Source organism: Styela clava, chromosome 3 (assembly GCF_964204865.1).
Source record: "Styela clava chromosome 3, kaStyClav1.hap1.2, whole genome shotgun sequence".
Lineage (NCBI taxonomy): Eukaryota > Metazoa > Chordata > Ascidiacea > Stolidobranchia > Styelidae > Styela > Styela clava.
In genome coordinates this window covers 15,208,734-15,226,731 of record NC_135252.1, presented here as the reverse complement: position 1 = coordinate 15,226,731, position 17,998 = coordinate 15,208,734, and the positions used below count along the sequence as shown (strand labels likewise).

The window sequence follows — 17,998 nt, the reverse complement described above, 5'->3', positions numbered from 1 at the left end:
AAGTATGCGCACCAAGATGTCGCATAACCTGAACCCTAACCTGGAACACAACCGGAGTTCAGGTTGTGCGCCATCTTGGTGCACATACTTCAGGAGGTCCCAAGTTTGTTTGTCACCCATTTGATTTGACCCAATAAAAATGATGAAGTATGAATTTTCTAGTTGATATTACCGTGATGGGGTTTAATTATGTATATATATGTTAAATTTGAATGGTAGTTTACAGAAAACGCAGATAGAAATTGTATGTATTACATTTAAAATCACTACTCATTCGACAGTTCCCATCCCTAGCAGTTATAAATCAACAGAAAGAAGGTAAAAATTAATCCAAATATATTTAGAAGAGCCGGTTGAGTAGGGAAGCAGTACAAAACAAGAACTACTTCTGCAAAAGATGTAAACGGATTACAAAACACAGGAACAAGAGTAGACTTCCTTTTTATTCTTTATTATTACAAAAGATGAAAATTAAAGGTTTGCCATGGATGTTATCAAACATCTGCAGGACAAACACCAAGAAATGCCATACAATCACAAGCACAAATAAGGTGTGTAAATAGCATGACACTACGCAGCAACGATCTCAGAAATGAATCTCTGATATTGAAGAACGAGTACCTGAACTTGTGCTATAGTAATGCATACACAACTAGCAAGAAGCAATAGATCCGGTCTAGCCAACCTACACTGTGTTACTCGCTATGAGCTCGTATTATTTTTAATGCATTCTTCCAAGATATCAAACAAAGTCACAGCACTTTGTAGGCTAAACTATCGGTATATTGTAGATCATTACCAGTGGGGCTACCCACCCAGCACACCAACTTACACGGTGATAATCTCTGGTTATTTTTGATGGAGTATTTCCAAGATAACACACTAGATAGTACTAACAAACCACGGACATGCGGGGAATGTTAATCCAATATGTTTACTCATCGTGTTTCATCACCATCTCATTACCTTCGTCCAATCTCTTGAATTCTCAATGCAAACCAACCAAAATAAACCTTTTATTCATTGAACCATCACTTGTTCAACAATTTAGCAAAATCTTTGTTGCTCATGCCACCACTCGACGAATTTGAAGAGTCTCCGTTTTGAGTCTTTTTACTTGATGATTGGCTTATTGATCTCGGCAACAAACTCAACTGTGTTCGTCCACGTCCTCTGCTAAAATGTCCAAATGCATTCAATAATTTAGTAATATCTACTTTAGGTGTTATCATGGAAGCGTTTTTGTTTATCATCAATCGACCCCTTTTCATATAAAACAGATCTATGCAAAGCGTTAGATTTAAATCTGCATATTTTGAGTCAAATTTCCTAAAAACAAAATAAATAACAGATTTTTTAAGCTAATTTGATGTGTAACTAACTATATTACAAGATAGGGATGTCTCACAGGAATAAGTAGCAAAAACTGGTTGAATTTAAACTTTTTTTTCTGATTGTTATAATAGTGACCCTTTTACCTTCCTTGAAATTGTCTTCCATCACCTCCACCCAACAACGATTTACTTTGATCACCACTTTGGGGATTCCTTTTCGGTGGATTACTTATTTCAACCTATAAAAAGAAGAGAAGTTTTCCTAATGTAACAATTGGTATTTTTTCACCCGGAAAATAATGGACGACAACTCTTTGCGAGGGTATTGTCAATTCATCTTAGTAAAAATTGTTCAAATCATTACGAACATCAAATAAATCTGAAGCAATTAAAACGGCATTGCAAATTGCAGTGTTTTAACTTTGTATATACCAAGCCTTTTGAAGGGTATGATTGTCAAAATACTATTGAGTAACAAACTCTTTGCTCTAATCTGTAACACATATCTTATATACCTTAACATTGAATCCATCAATCTCTTTTCCATCAACTTTTAATAAAGCCTGAGCTGCCTCAGATTCATTTTCATATTCCAAGTATGCCAAACCCTGTTATATGACAAAAAGTAGTAGTGAAATGTATGAGACGAGTAACTATCAGCAGATTTTACTATGAACAACCAAAGAATCAACCAAAATGGTATATTTGAGCAATATTCATACCAAAAAATAAGTATAAGTTGTCAGAGAAGCTTGAATTATTGACTAGGCTAGAGTTAGACTCAAGTCACCATGAAGTGACTCAAGTAATAAGAAAATGAGACTCGGTGATTGACTCGACTTGGAATCAACATTACACCAGTCACACTCTTATTCACTATTAATGCTCTTATACTACTGTGTTTCCTCATTTCTATGACATTAGAAACAGTTAATCAGTTCAAGAAATGATCATGACTGGATAAACACAAAATCAGTCACACACAAGACAGTCAAGATAACTGTGGCGATTGAAAATTACCTTAGATTGTCCACTTCTATTTGTCACGATACGCAGCGCTTTCAACGTTCCATGTTTGCCAAATTCTTCTCTCAATGTTTCCTCTGTCGTTTTGAATGATAAATTGGAAATAAATAACTTGTGTTTTTCCAATCCTACTTCATATCTGAAGATCTAAATTCATAAAAAAATCGATGAGAACAATAGCAGATAAAGATTTTGAGATATGATGAACTGACTTTTAAACTTCTTCTTTATTCAAATGTGAAATCCAACTCAAGGATGTTCAAATTATAACAAAGCAATCTATTTTTATTATCCAAGTGAGAGCTCAGTATCAGAACCACAAAAAAAAATGAGCGTCAAATTTTTCACTTTACATTTGCGTGTAATCACTTATATTCTTGCTGTTAAAAATGATTTACAGGGTGCACTGCTTGATATGCACCTTATTCGAATAAACATCGGAAAAAATTTCAAAGAGTATCCCTGAATTATCTTTTAAAAGAAGAATAGGAGATTCAATTCAATAAAATTGATATAAGATTATAAGAAATTGATACTTTAGTATTTAGTATACCAAAATAAAGAATAGTGTCAAGTGTGAAAACGTTTAGGGGCCATTTATCCAGATTCATATTAACAACTCAAGCTTGAAAAAGAACAGAAAATCGTGTGCCAAAAAAACATAAGCTTACCTTGAAATTTGGATGTTTTTTCTTATCAACATTAGGAGATACAAACATTGGACGAGTGTTTATATGCTGAAAAACAAAAAAAATTCGATATTAAACATAAATGCATCATTCAGTTTTATTTCACCCTAATTCGAAAAATGTACAAACCTGTCTGTCTAATTTTAAAGCTTCTTTTGCAGAATTTTCATCAGTAAATTGAATGAAAACAAATCCTCTGAAATTTCCATTGTGACTTCTGGCAACACGAATTTCATCAATCTTTCCGCACTTACTGAAAATCTGTTCCAAAAATTGATTGAATTGATAAAACTTGATATATATATATATATATATATTCTGGCTGAGTGGCTGCTATTATCGCCTGGTACTTAGCATGTAAAAGTCTATATAGGAGTATAAATGTATGACATTTTTAAACCCCATGCAACCATCTCATTCAGGGTATACCAAATTAAGTGGGCAATGCCAAATTGAAAAAATTCATGTCCTTGATAAAAATGTAACTCTTCATGCATTAGTGGAAACTTGTGAAGAACCTTCTTACGAGTGAAGATGTTAAAAGAAAAGCCTAAAAAAGATTCGAAATATATTTTAAATAAATTATAAAATATATGACTGTTTGAATATCAACTTTATATGTTTTTATTCAACCCCAAAAAAACATGCTATATCTTATTAATATAAGAAATGTGATATTTAACCTCCTGTAATTTCTCTTCTATATTTTCTAGTTTGAAGTCCAGATTGCTGACGAATATAGTTTTATTATCTGATTCAGGTTCAGCATCATGGGAAGATATATCTAAAAAACAAAATAACAAATACACAGTTATCTTACCACATACAGCAGCACTCTGTAAGAATGCACAAATTATTGAATTTGAAAGAAATTGAAAATTGGTCATATATCTTTAGTTGATTAGCAATACTTCAGAAAAATCTTTACAAAACTCATAGTTTATCATACATCATGACTTTGCCAAATAAAGTAATTTAAGAATAAAATTTCAATCTTTATAAAATAATAATGCATTGAAATTGCTTGTCATTTACCGAATATATAAACAGCTAAACAGGGCTGTCGAGTGTCGAGTCAGTCCGAGTTTAACATGTTTGTAATCGGGTCTGAGTCTTATTTTCGAAATCCTTAAACCAGAAAAAGGACTTGAAATTTGGAATTCTCCAGAGTCGGGATTTCAAATTCTTCATGATAATAAAACGCTAATTGAAATTTTCTAAAGGAAGTCAAAAAGCATCAAGTTTACTAAACGCTCCCAACAGCCTAAATTTTCGTTTTTAGAATTTGATTTTTTCAACCCAATTTTAAGTCGTTTGTAACTTTTCTCTGGATACACAGCTCTGATCCCAAGCAAGGCTTCCGTGTATACCATATTTTACCTCGAACTATAAAAAACATTTCAAATATCGTACATTACACTCTAAATCAAAATTGAAACTATTACAAAAATACACTCAAATTTCAATAATTAATATAACTTTTATAATCACCTTGTGATTTGTTATTATTCCGATCAGAAGGCATAATCTGACCCTTGAACCCTGGAGGCGGCTTATTTTTAAATCCAGGAGGTGGACCTTTGAAGCCTGGTGGAGGTTCTAAAAACAATAGTAATACAATAACGAGAATATCGGTCAGAGACCGAAGACTTATCGATCGAAAGTTAGGGGATCCCCCAAAACAGCGCTCTTACTCCATAGTGACACCTTGTATCCCATCACCAATTAATTAATAACTCGCTAATTATACGACATAATTCGCCCAAAATAAAATCTGGAGCAAATTTAATCTCGCTTTCGTGAGATATCGCGTGCATCTAACAGACAGACAGACATACAGACAGACAAATACCTATCAACATACTTACCGATTAAAATCGATAAGTAATAAGCTTTCTTTTATAAAAATATATCAGTTGACGAAAATAATATTCACTTACTTGAACCTGTTGAGGACACTGCTGTTGGTTTGGATGGAGATTTTGATTCATTACCGTATCGTACTGGAAGGCCTAAAAAATTAATACAGCACTGTCATTTTCCCATTTAACATATTCCTGAGCCCTTTACATATTTACAGAATAAATATAGATTTAACCTGAGAATAATTCAAAAAAAATTTTTCATATAAATTCTCAGCAAGCTGGAAAAAACTTCCAAAATTGTGACACTCCAAAATTCTTATTCATCAAGTTATCAATGACACAATCTGCTACAAAAAAAAACAACAAACCTGCTGGAGTCTTGAATCCACTACTTGATGTTGAAGGAGATTCCTCAGTTTTCATTCGTTTCTGTTCTTCATGATATCCACCATGATCTCCTGGGATATTGATAAACATAAGTTTAAGAGAGAGACAAAATACAAAGCTAAGAACGAAGCTGAAAGCTAGGACTAAGCCAATAATGAGCTAACTGAATGGCTATAATTGATTAGAATTTCCTACTTTCAAATCAACAAATGTCCTCAAGGTATGCCAAAAGGCTAAGCTGCTAGTGTACCGGAGAATCATTTTTTATGAAGATCAAATGATTCATATTGAGTGAGTGAACTAAACTATATACAAGCCTCAATAATAATGGCATCCACCTTTTTTATCATGACTTTTGTCTTCTCCAGAACTTTTTCTTTTCATTGGTCCAGATTGTTTGTTTCCCTTCTGTTGTCTTGGTTGCCATTCCTTTTTTCTAGGACGCTGGATGTATGCAGAGGCAGAAGCAGCATCCTGTGAATATAAATAGTAGCCTACATAAAAAACTTTTCATACAAACTAATATCACAAAACACTCATTTGCACGCTATCACATCAACAATCATTTACTCAGCACGAAATTTCCAGGTTTGAATCTCATGATTCAATGATATGCACGAGGTTCTTAAAACTTTTTTCATCAGGACCCACATGACATAGCCAAATTTTTTCACAACCCTTAGGAACTAAAATAAAAACATGGTAAACTCACATACTTTTCAACTGCCATTAATGGAACAATTACTATTCCACTGCATTTTTTATCAACCCCTGTAACTACTAACTGCTCAGGTTTATTCAGATTCAACTTCCCTCAGTACCGTTAGCCTATAATTCGTCAGCATATTCTTTGAACATAGAGCAAAGTTGTTGCATAACAATATTTCCGTCAAGCATGATGACTCGTCTAATTTGGTTTTGTTCTGGCTGGGAGAGGCGTACTTCTTTATTTCTTTGAATAAAATTTTCTTGGCCGACTCGAGGGTTCAGCCAACTCAGGGTAATGTTCAGCTTCGTCACGTCCAGTCAGCATCGGTTTTTCTCAACTATTTGAGATGTTTCCTTGTCAATACTTTAATTCATAACGTTCTCAAAACATAACGCTCCCACCGAGGGCGGGACCGCCAGTTCGGAGAGCCCTGCTCTATGTTATAGGAAGGGCCGGTTTCACAAAGCAGCTAGTTAGCAAAAGTTTCCTCTAACAACCCAAATCACGCAATTCTGAGACTAGTAACTATAAATTCACACTATCGAATTAAATATTCGATTAGCCCTATGATTCTGTTTCCTTTTCCATCCCATAATGAATATCCCACCTTTTCTCTCCTTTTAGTGACCTTTGACATTTTATTTGTGACACGCCTCCTCGATTCATCCATCTCTTCAATATTACCAAACTCTCTCTCGAAATCGAGTAGCATCTCACAAGCAACTTCTGCATCTGGTATTCCCCCTCTTTCACTGTTAGGAAGTATTGCGCAATTCTGTACAGCTTGTCGTAATATAGATCTGCATTTATCGAGTTTGTCATCTCCGCCATACAACCTGGAATAGAATTAAAATATTGAAAAATACTATAATATGTGACTTTGAATTAAAACGACAATTAAAATACAGCTGGAGTCTTAATGGAGACACAATAGAAACAAATGGTATGTATATTATTGGCCGATTCCATTTGGAAAACTATATTAAGCAGTATATCCTTAGACTTTTATTTGTATTTGCTATGGTTTACTTTCAATATAGAATAAAAACTTTTTGAGTCTGGTTTGTTATGTTATATCAAAAAAAAATGCAAGACACGGGTACGATTTGATCATACTAATTCTTGAATAACTTTGATAGAAATCAAGAAAACCTAAAACTATCGGGATTAAAAAACGTCAACGCAGGTAATCCTCATCAAACAAAATCTACGGTAACTAAACTATTAGAAATTCTTACCAAGCAAAATTGAGGAACTACAAGAAAATGTAATTGAAGAACCAAGCTATGCAAAATTAGTAACAATAACATATTTCCCTCAAGTCCACGCATCTGAAACAAATAACCTGACTTAACTAATCCCTTACCTGAGAGACCATGTTTCGCCACATGATTGAGCGTCATATCAATTTTTCTCTCCTCCAGATAAACATGCAAAATCCTATCCAGTTTATTATGCACTTAATACATCATACCTTTCAATATTATACCATTCCCTCCAAATACAAATTTTTCTTCTCGCATCTGCATTGTCTTGAGTTAGTGTTTGTAAAATATCAACAGCTTTATTATGATTTTTTAAGCATCCAGCTTCACATCTTGCCCAGAATGTCCACATTGAATAATTGTCATCTCCGGTGTCATCAAATGCTGGAAATAATAGCAATACCTGTCAGTATGCAACATTATGACAGAAGACATTTATCCAATAGAGGTAACAGTCAGCCATGCTTATTACACAAGGCCATATATTATAGCCCTGTTGAACGCAGTCCGAAAAATGATGGAAAGTCATCCAAAGGCATTGACCATAAATGATGCTCTGGAGTAAATCAAGGAAGTTAATCACACCATATAACCAGGACTCTGTGGACTCGGTGGCACCTTCACGACCTGCTGCCCTGAGAATAAAACTCAATAATCTTTGAAGTTTCCCCTCTAGGCCTAGGCGGTGTGCAGTATGTGCAAAATGTAACGTTATTTATGGACGTACATACATGAATGTTCATTTACAGATGTCTGTAACTGTAATACTGTAATCAGATACAGACAGCAGGTACAAAATCTCGCATTTGTTGAGTTTCATAAAATTGCACACTGTTTTAATATTTGTAAACCTGTTATGAACCACAGTGATATCGCCGTAGTCGAACATTATTCATTTAGGATTGGTGTTCAACTACCGATTTTATCAAGCACTAAACTTTTTGCCACTTTACCACTAAAAGTCTCTGATAAATGGTAACTCGTGTCCAACCTCATTCGAGTCAATGGCTGGAGCCTTCCGGCCATTGGTAGAACATTGACGGAAAAACAACTTCTGACCCTCAAACTGAGTCAAACGCAAAATTAAGACCATGTTACCTGGATATAATTTATCATTGATGTAGTTAGTTGCTTTAACAAAGGTTTCTCTTAATTCTTCTATTTCTTCTGAACCTGAATACAACGTATAGCTTGACACTTTGAGGTGCATATTACCCAAACAGGACAGCAATGCATAAATATATGGACAAAAAGGTTGAAGCTCATATAAGTGTTCCAAGATGTCATAAAAAGCGTTCACATGACTCAAAATTCACCAACAAAATTTGGGGGAAAATATTTGGTCCTAACAAATTAAAAAAAAAAAACTAATAGCCTTCTAAAGACTTTACCCAACAATAACAAACTATACAACAACAATTCAGCAAAATGATCGGTGTCAAATAATGAACAATAAAGAATATATGGCAAACTAATAAACAGATAAAGTAGAGTAAAAATATGTTGAAACAAGAATAAAATGTAGAACAAAACGGGAAATAATATATATAAAAGAGCATACTACGAATCAATTTACCATTAGAAATTCTTCTCCTTATTTGAGAGCATCTTGTCCTCCATAATACAACATATTCACTAGCTGATGTAAATCCGGAAGATAGCGCTTCTTCGAAAACATCATTCAACTAAAATAATATTTCGAAGTTGAAATTCGGCATAAAGCTTTTACTTCTGCAAATTTGAATTTTTGAAAAGTAAAAACATTACCTTTTCTTTATTTGCATTATTTCTCTCCAGTGCTAATAAGTATAAAACCCACAATTGACCGGTCCATGGACAATTTCTGACTGACCTGAGATGGACATCTACCAGTAATTTCGGCGAGTGAATCTGATAACTCTAGTAAACAAGAATAAAATTTGATATTACAAATATCAAAAAATGAGTAAAAATGAATTAAAAATATTGATATTCTAAAATTAAATAACTTTCTATATGCTTGTAACTGTAAGTTGTTTGATGTCATTTGAATAATAAATCAGCGTTAGTCAATTACCATATTACAGTGAACTGATCTGGGTTAGACTTAGAAGAGTTTTTAAGCGGAACTATAGGAATCTTATAGTTAAAAAACTATAAAATACCATCTATAACATCTTTCACACTGAACTAACTCACCATATATTTCAAATATTGTATCCAGAAATCAGAATTCAAACAATTTTCAACCAATGCTCTTTCATAAATACATTGTACTCTTTCCAGAGCTCCTAATTTGATCTCATGTTGAATGTAATTTTGATATTCCTCTAACTTGGGTGAAGCAGTCTGTAGCTACAGTAGATAAGAAAAATGATAAAAGATAAAAATACAATGATAAGAGTTACAAAATGCAATGATTACCAGATTCAAAGGAAGCAAATGATAAGTCATTTGAGTTTGACATAGTTTTTAATATATTATGTAAAATCTTATATTAATATTCAAAAAAATGAACATCTAAAACGAGAATATCGGTCGGAGACCGAAGACTTATCGATCGAAACTGCGGTTTCGATTCACGACTCTATAGTGACATAATTCATCCAAAATCAATAGGCTTCTGGTCCTAGATAAGATGAATGCACATGCAAATTTTGGAGCAGATTCAACCTCGCCTTTGTGAGATATCGTGTTCACCTAACAGTCAATCAAACAGATAGACAGACAGACAAATACCTTACCAAACCGATCTTGAGATCGATAAGTAATAATGAGAAACATAAGATTATCATATAAAAATTATAATAATCCCGATTACTGCTTTATCAGTACATTAACCATGTTAGCACAGTGAAACCCCCATGTAAAACTTCTGCAAACTTTCTGTCAATAGCAGTCATACTCAAAAGCACAAAAAAATTGTTATGAATAAATCATACAATATTTTGAAAATCCAGATGTGTATTATCATCTCAGCTAAACACAAAAAATAGGAATTGCTATTTCTAATTCCATAGCTTAAAATACACAGTTAAGAAGTAATACACTATATTAATGGTATTACACTAAAATATTTGATTGATGAAATATTGGCTCTGATGTAAATATTCACCATTATTAGCATCAAGTCTATAACAATTTGTCCAAATATATCATCCAAAAATAATGAAATTGAAAATTAATTCTTACCAATGCATCTTCAAATGGTTTCAACTCTTCGAATTGTTTGAGTGATTTCTCATACATAACTTTAGTGTTTGAGTCAATTTCATCTTCACACCATTCAATATATTCTTGCATTGTGGTTTGCATATCTGAATAAAAAATATTTCAACCAAACAGTGAAAAATATTAGGAATCTAGGGTAGGATTTACATATTTATCCCCGGGAAGAGGAAAGCCAATACCTAATCGTATGGCAAACCACAGCCTCTCGTCCGGTTACCAGTCTATGTCGAGTATGAGATTAGTTAGGGTAATCCGAGGTGAGCGTATTCTTAACGTTCAGCATGTTGCGCGACAACGTCGAAAAAACATAAGACTTTATCTAAATAATATACTAGCCTCAACTATAACATAGTCTACAACATTTTTATTACTAGGGTATTACTAGGGCAAAAAATATTAATAAAGTTGCTTGCATAGAGCATGGTTTAATAAAGCAAATTCTGTGAATAGGCCTCATACAAAAAAAAACTGGACAAATGGACCTTTCCCCGAGCATCGACTTTCTTGTTTACTTCGTGACATTGGCCAATCAGCAAGATGAAAAAAGTGACGTAACAATGCTCCCTTTTCGCCTCCGCTCAGACACTTTTTTCACTCAGACAGATTTTCAAGCGTGGTCTTAAACATTACCTTGTTTTCGCGTTTTTGAACTCTATTCATTAGTTTTCAGTTGTGTTTCGGTAACTTAAATATAAATCAGATAATTCAATGATTACTCTGTCTTCCTAGGAGTTTTAATTTAATTGCAGTAATAAAAAATTAGTATATAAATAGCTGTGATAGACTAGGCTAAAATTCTTTATCGGTAATTTTGAAAATCAGATTGTTGTATGCGATAAACCTTAATGATGGTTTGAAACACTGTGAGAGCAACAAGTCATTGTTAGCCATGGTTTATCTTTCAAGTTACAATCTATGCTATTTAAATAAAATAAAATAAATTTGTTCAAGAACAGTATTACCATTGGTCCATTGTACTTACCTAGCAGGGGAATGGCGAGTTGTCGCTTGAAGAGAGTTTTTATTTTATTCGATTGTTTTTTGATTTTTTCTTGTTGTTCGGCTGTCGATACACTTCCAGGAGCAGGCTGTTGATTTGAAATATAGAGTTCAAAAAACTAGTTAGAGGAAGATTACACATTTCTCATATATACATGAATATAAATAGTTTCTATATTAAATTTGATACTGTAATTTGGACTCATTATGTATGCAGGCAACTTTTACATACCTATTACTGGTTAGAAACATTTTGAAACATATGTGCCTTGATAGATTTTTTACAATACAGAGTCAACCGAAAACTGGAATAAACAGGTTACATTCAAGAAAGCTATAAAAAATACAAATGTTAGGTTTTAATCTCAATGCGTGCCATACTGGTAAGTAATAACCAACCTGTAAATTTTGTAACATTGCATTTTCAAACTCTCTGTACATTTCCCATAACGCAGCACCTTCTGTTACATGTAGGCCTACGGCTGTTATAGATCTTTCCATAACATCACGAATTCTATTCAAACCATCTTCTGAACCCAACCATCTTATAGAATATTGAGCATATTCAAGCCATACCTCTGGACCTAATAAAATGAAAATATAAAAAAATAATATTAACTGAAGTCAAAAATTCTAAATAAATTTCACCTTTATGCAGTATGGTCAGGGTTGGCCATTATCGTATTATCAAAGTGCATTTTGAAATAATATTTACGAATGTGGAATACTGAATATATTCCCAATTGCCAATATCTTGGAAAGTAAAAAAATAAACCAGTTATGTCAAACCAAATGCCAACACAAGTATGTTGTATTCTAATTGAACATACCTAACATATTGCCTATAATATATTATACAATTGAATTAAAATTGTCGCTTAACTCACATATGTAATCCTTGACAGCTTTTTCAAATAATTCAACAATTCTATTATGATCTTCTTCCGATTCCGCATATTTTTTTTCATCTTCAATCCACTCCAACCAGAGAGCCTAGGATAATTAACAATATATTATAGGAAAAATTACCCTTTGGGGGGGGATTTTGATATTTTAGGGAGAAAATATCACTTTGTATATGATGTAATTTCACAAAATCGATTTGGTTAATTAGTATTGTTGTAATACCCATTAATGAATTTATTATAAACTATATATATAAACTGTGCAAAAGCCAACATGCCAGTTGCCCGTAGCTCTAATTTCAGACCTATTAAGATTGCACAAATAATCGATCATAGTTTTTATGCATAGTAAAGGAGGAATGAAGTTGTCCAAAATAGGCAAAAAGAGGAATTTATCGAGAAAAGGTTGGAAACCACAGATATAAACTATGACAATTTACATAAATTAGTTCCACTGAGAAGAAATTTTGGTGCAGCTATATCATGAGATCATCCACCTATGTCGCCTATCGAGTTACAGTCTGGGGTTTAAGTTGGAGAAAAAGCGATTGATCTCATAGTATACTGGCGCCGTAAATTTTCATACAATTTACAAATATTTCAGTCTTACCTGAGTTAGTGGGAATATCTTTGCCATAACATTACGAGCATCTCTTAATTTTTCAAGTTCTCCAGTTTTTCTCAGAAGTTTAATAATTGTGATGTGAGAATGATAGTCGAATGGAGATCTGGACAACTAAAAACAATACAAGGTAAATAACCAAATAGAAATAAAAACTTTACAATGGGCCAATTCTAAATCTTACATTGCTTCGAATCATAAGTGGACAACAGCTTATTTTATTCTCGATACTACTGACACCTATTGTATGTTGATGTTTTTCTAATCTGCGTTTATAACCATATTTATTACGAGTATATTGGTAAAAAATTGAAGCACCTTACAATATCAGTGCTATACATGATTATTTACATTGGGTTGAAAGGCCAAAGATTACAAACAAACCAAGAGTATCTATCCCATGGATGACAAACCACTGACCCGCAGGTCACAAAGTCACGGATTATTGCAAAAAAAAACGTTTCAACATATTTCAAATGAGGAAAAAATTTGCTATAAGACCGCCTCAGTTAAATCTATCAATATGTGTAATGAAAAATGAAACGTCAAGTGCCTCATTGATGCAGACATTGATTAAATCTACGGCTCACTTTTTCGTTTTCATGATAAAAATCTAATGAGTAAGCCAATCAGTACAAAAATCTTCGCCATCTCTGATCTATACTATAACATTTTGTTGAATAAAAATCAAATGAAATACTTTCTCATTCAATTCCTCAATTTCCTTCAAGGATTCTTCCTCAACATCCTCATCACTTGATAATTCATCTTCTTCTTTATCTTCCTCCTCCATTCTCTCCTCAACCTCCATTTTTAAGACTTTATAACAAAGAATATAGAAGACTAAAACAAAAAGATGCAATTTTTAATAGTATATTGTAAGCAAAATAATAAAAATATTAACCATAGAATCCAATACCGACAAGTATGATTATTTTGTAAATCAGAAAATATACCATATTGTACTCAAGATCAACAAAATATTGCTTTTATTGAATTATTTTTTACAGGCAGTTCGAATAATCCGAATAATCCGAAACACAATTTGCAAGCAAAAATTATTTCCAATTTTGAACAAATTCACTTCCTCTGGCATTCCTAATTTAGTGCAGTAAATATAGTCTGCTATAAACCTCCTGTTACAAAATATTACATATTGTACATAACACATTGTAGTTTTAAAAAAAATTCTTCCTATCGAATACATAAATTTGAATATATATCCTCCCATAACAATTGTTTATCATTCCTGTCATAATACATCACAAATTTCAATGCCAAAAAAATGAATTAAAAATTACCGTCAACTTTACAAAAAAACAAATGTAAAGATAAAATGATTATATCATTATATAGTATCATTGAGTACTGGTATAAGTTGAATGCTTTGATGTTTGAATGGATACATTTGCCTTAGTAAATATGCAAAATTACAAGAGGCTGCACTCCTACGACCAAAGTCCCCTATACCAACAAAAGGAGGTATTAAGATGTGATTTTGGTCGACTAGGTGGCAGGGGATATGTGTCAGTTTATATTCATTTATTAGACAACATGGTGTAACGTAAACTACAATAAATCAGGGTTTGGGTTTTTTAATATTCCCAACAGCAGGTATAACAGTTGTTTTATGAGTCAAAATTTTTTCTGTGGAACTTCTCGAACCTTGCTGATCCCATTTTGATTTTTTTACCGGATCCCCAGAACCACCTTGACTTGAGGTTGAAGATGGCTTTTTAACTGTTCCTGTAACAAACTCAACCTTAGTTTTACGCTCTTTCTCCCTCTTGGCCATATCTTCACGTTGAGCTCTTGCAAGTTCGTCATATTTAGGAACTTTTCTCCATCGTTTTGGATTATAGTCCTGAGGTGGAAAATTAGTTCCTAATTCATCAATACCTAAATATAGAATCAGTTTATCATAAATACTAGGATTGCGAAAATCTTTTCGTGACTGAATCGCTTGATTTAAGTCCTCCCCATGTGTCACTTTCCGTTCCATAAATCTAGTAATTTTATCCTGTAAACTGCTTGAACATCTTCCTTCCGGCTCAGGTGGTATGCTTACTTCATCAACAGAAGCAGATCGGAGTTTTTTTGCCAGATTGGTAGCGCTCTCAGAACTTTTTCGTTTCGCTCTTCGCTTCGCTTTTGCCATTAATGTATCACCAAGATTGCTTACATCATCATTTTCCTCCCCTTCACTACTTTCTTTTCCTCCATCTTCTTCTGCCTCATCCACGTCACTCCCATCATGAATCACCGAGAGATCCTCAACATCTTTTATAGCATCTTCCGGATCATTTGAGTCTTTATCTTCCTCCTCTTTTTCCTCATCATCATCATCATTGATATGTTCATCTGGATCTTGCCAAATATCTTCTTGATCTTCGATAGTCCCCTTAGGTGAAGGTGATTTCGGTTTATCGTTAGTCTTCTCTTGGGGCTCTAATGTTTGAGTTTTCTCTTCTTTTTCTGGTTTTTCTTCTACTTTTTTTTCTTCATCTTCCTCATCAGATATATCATATGAAGCAAGAGCGTCTAAGCCTGACATTATTTTTATAAAATATATCTGTAATTGGAAGAAAAGTATTTCAACAATAATTAACAACAATAATAACTACCGGTAATCATAGTTTGAAGCAATTTCCACTATTCATTTCAAAGAAGTTTGGAAAATATACGTTTCACTCAATGCCTTAACACAGCTTGTTCAAGTTTCGCCTTTTTGGTCAAAGCCATCGAGTGCATTCATATTAGCAGTGTTGTCATTATTACACTGCTGTCAGGCAAATTTTCATTTATTTTGGGGGCCAAGATAGGAACTAATTATACCTAATTTGATACAAATTAGTTAAAAATTATTATTATAGAGGTATTGATAAAATGGACAGTTTGTTCTGAGATATACCGAGAAAAAATACCAGGATGTAGTTCGGGTGTCACTACAAAATCCGCAATAATTGGCACCAAATGTTAGAGTAAAAATGATCACAGTTATTATCACTCATACCTTCTCAAAGAACCAATATAAGCATTGGTCACAGACAAATTTAATCTATATTTAGACAGATTAAAATCAAAACACATTTCCAGATTTAATTATTAATTTGACATAATATATGTTCCCCTAAACATAATACATCCATATTATACAATTGATAAAATGAAAGCATGGATATATTACGATTCATCTTACAAGTAAACCAGAAATAAAAAGCCAAAATGCAGTAAAATACTTTAAATTGAAAATTATTATTTTTAATATCACTCGTACATATGAAATTCATTAAACGTCTTTTTCATTTTTATTATCAAGAAAATTATTGTTATAACTATTTCAGACATTGGCACATTGTTAGGAAATCAAGATACCTGAAACAGCGATGCTTTTGTTATTATAAACATGAAAATTACACCGCCAATATATTGATGTTCATGTCTCATGGTAAAATGCATTTTTTTAATGCATGGATAATAGTTTAATTTATTAATTACTTTAATGGTGACACAGCAGCTTAGGCATGCACAGCTTATGACTGTACGGACCGTATGTCAAACTTTTTTAATTCAATTCAAGGCAAGATTAAAAATCTGATCTGTAGATAATTTATCATTATTCATTGCTTTCTCGTTGTTTACGGTCAGCTCTAATTCCTTCAATGGCTATACCTGCAACAATAGCCATCACAGTGAAACCCTGCGCAAGTATACGCCCCCTCATCATATTTTGTGATACTTTGGCATTCCCCATGTTCAAGATACCACGTGTCAAGAAAAATACTGTTCCGCCCAGTCCTAATGGTATAAAAGGATTTTCTTTAAACTTTCTCCACACCATCTGAGCAGTCGTTTCTTGATCAAATATATTAGCTGATGTATACTGGGGCATACTGGGATTTATAAATTGACGAGGTTGAATTCCATCAGGAAGCTGTGACAATATTTCAGCCTCTGTCATTTGTTTCTTTTCTCCAGACATTTTGAATTGGTACAGGTAATGCTGTAATGGTATCGGTAGTCTAAGTAATCTGGTTCAACTTATCCTATGTGTCCGCACTTTGTAAACCCAAAACTTCTGGCTGAGTGTTATATTTCCAATTATCCTCTTTAATTTCTGTTAGAAGATGTTTTAGATCTGCCAATCGTTGCTGATGAAGTTCTTTTTCAGTCTCTGATCTTACTTCTTCTATTTCCACGCCGATGTCTATAAACTCTTTCAATAGTTCGGCGTTTTGTTGCTTGCTCTGACCGCTTTCAATAAACGAGGATTTTGCAGTCGACATTAACATACAACTAGCAAGTCACTATGACATTGAATAAAACGAAAACGAACCTTGTGCGTGTTTGCAACAGCAACGTGAGTGTCCTCTGGACTCTGATACTTACGTCATGTATGAATGACGTCAGTTCAAAATGACACCATATTTCGTAAGAGGGAAATTACGTTCAGGCACTTTGTAAAAACCTGTTTCGCAATGGTTGTGATTACTGAATGCCTGATTAGTTCAAAACAGAAAAATCAAATATTATACGTTTCAATCTTTTTTACGCAGGTTTACTACACATTTATTTATACTAAAGCTTCGATCACGTTTTTACTTCACTTAGGCAACCAAGATTTTATTACTTTTCATCCTCGCGTGCCCAAAATTCCATAAAGTACCAGGCTTTGAGAATTTGGAATGATATTAACGCAAACCTGAATGAAATTTCCAATTTTTTAATTATTTTCCAAGAAGTATTTCCAGTCTTTTCTGAATAAGTACTGATTCACAACTTTTCAACTGTACGTTTTTTTTTTATTTGTGTGATATAAAATTGAACGCTTTTTCTTGACGCTATCGTTTTAAATTTTGTCTTATATATATGTGTCGTATTACTCCTGTTACATGATTATTAGTTACAACAAATTAACATGATTTATAATTGGTATAATATAAAACAGGGTGGTCCAAAGTTGCGAGTTTGAAGGACTGCAAATACT

General features: G+C 33.2%; 3 protein-coding genes across 4 annotated transcripts; all 3 read right to left on the bottom strand.

Moving 5' to 3' along the window:
* Nucleotides 1-424: 424 nt before the first annotated feature.
* On the bottom strand, nt 425-13,847 carry LOC120343443 (spliceosome associated factor 3, U4/U6 recycling protein-like). Of its 2 annotated transcripts, none has more exons than XM_039412615.2 (23): nt 13,712-13,847; nt 13,000-13,125; nt 12,372-12,477; nt 11,884-12,068; nt 11,468-11,573; nt 10,447-10,571; nt 9,454-9,609; nt 9,043-9,174; nt 8,852-8,960; nt 8,374-8,448; nt 7,485-7,659; nt 6,618-6,846; nt 5,640-5,775; nt 5,283-5,372; nt 4,990-5,061; nt 4,541-4,648; nt 3,733-3,833; nt 3,179-3,310; nt 3,032-3,097; nt 2,355-2,507; nt 1,850-1,942; nt 1,479-1,573; nt 425-1,176 (listed from the first exon to the last, which is right to left on the bottom strand). In XM_039412615.2, exons 1-23 carry the CDS (start codon nt 13,820-13,822, stop codon nt 1,032-1,034), a joined length of 2,826 nt encoding a protein of 941 aa, XP_039268549.2. In that variant the 5' UTR covers nt 13,823-13,847; the 3' UTR covers nt 425-1,031. The 2 variants fall into 2 exon arrangements, with proteins under 2 accessions (XP_039268549.2, XP_077967128.1); XM_078111002.1 differs by having other exon boundaries at nt 425-1,173.
* A 7-nt stretch (nt 13,848-13,854) lies between these two features.
* Nucleotides 13,855-15,614, bottom strand: LOC120343445 (uncharacterized). The gene has a single exon (XM_039412617.2). It carries the CDS (start codon nt 15,563-15,565, stop codon nt 14,591-14,593), a length of 975 nt encoding a protein of 324 aa, XP_039268551.2. The 5' UTR covers nt 15,566-15,614; the 3' UTR covers nt 13,855-14,590.
* On the bottom strand, nt 15,583-17,642 carry LOC120343505 (HIG1 domain family member 2A, mitochondrial-like). The gene has a single exon (XM_078111003.1). It carries the CDS (start codon nt 16,991-16,993, stop codon nt 16,628-16,630), a length of 366 nt encoding a protein of 121 aa, XP_077967129.1. The 5' UTR covers nt 16,994-17,642; the 3' UTR covers nt 15,583-16,627.
* Nucleotides 17,643-17,998: the final 356 nt, after the last annotated feature.

Coding starts and splice junctions, on each gene's coding strand:
- LOC120343443 (XM_039412615.2), bottom strand. CDS start 13,822: ATGGAGGTTGAGGAGAGAATGGAGGAGGAAGATAAAGAAGAAGATGAA. Junction 13,126..13,711: donor TTGAGGAATTGAATGAGAAA/GTATTTCATTTG, acceptor TATTGTTTTTAG/TTGTCCAGATCTCCATTCGA. Junction 12,478..12,999: donor AGATATTCCCACTAACTCAG/GTAAGACTGAAA, acceptor TAATTATCCTAG/GCTCTCTGGTTGGAGTGGAT.
- LOC120343445 (XM_039412617.2), bottom strand. CDS start 15,565: ATGTCAGGCTTAGACGCTCTTGCTTCATATGATATATCTGATGAGGAA.
- LOC120343505 (XM_078111003.1), bottom strand. CDS start 16,993: ATGTCTGGAGAAAAGAAACAAATGACAGAGGCTGAAATATTGTCACAG.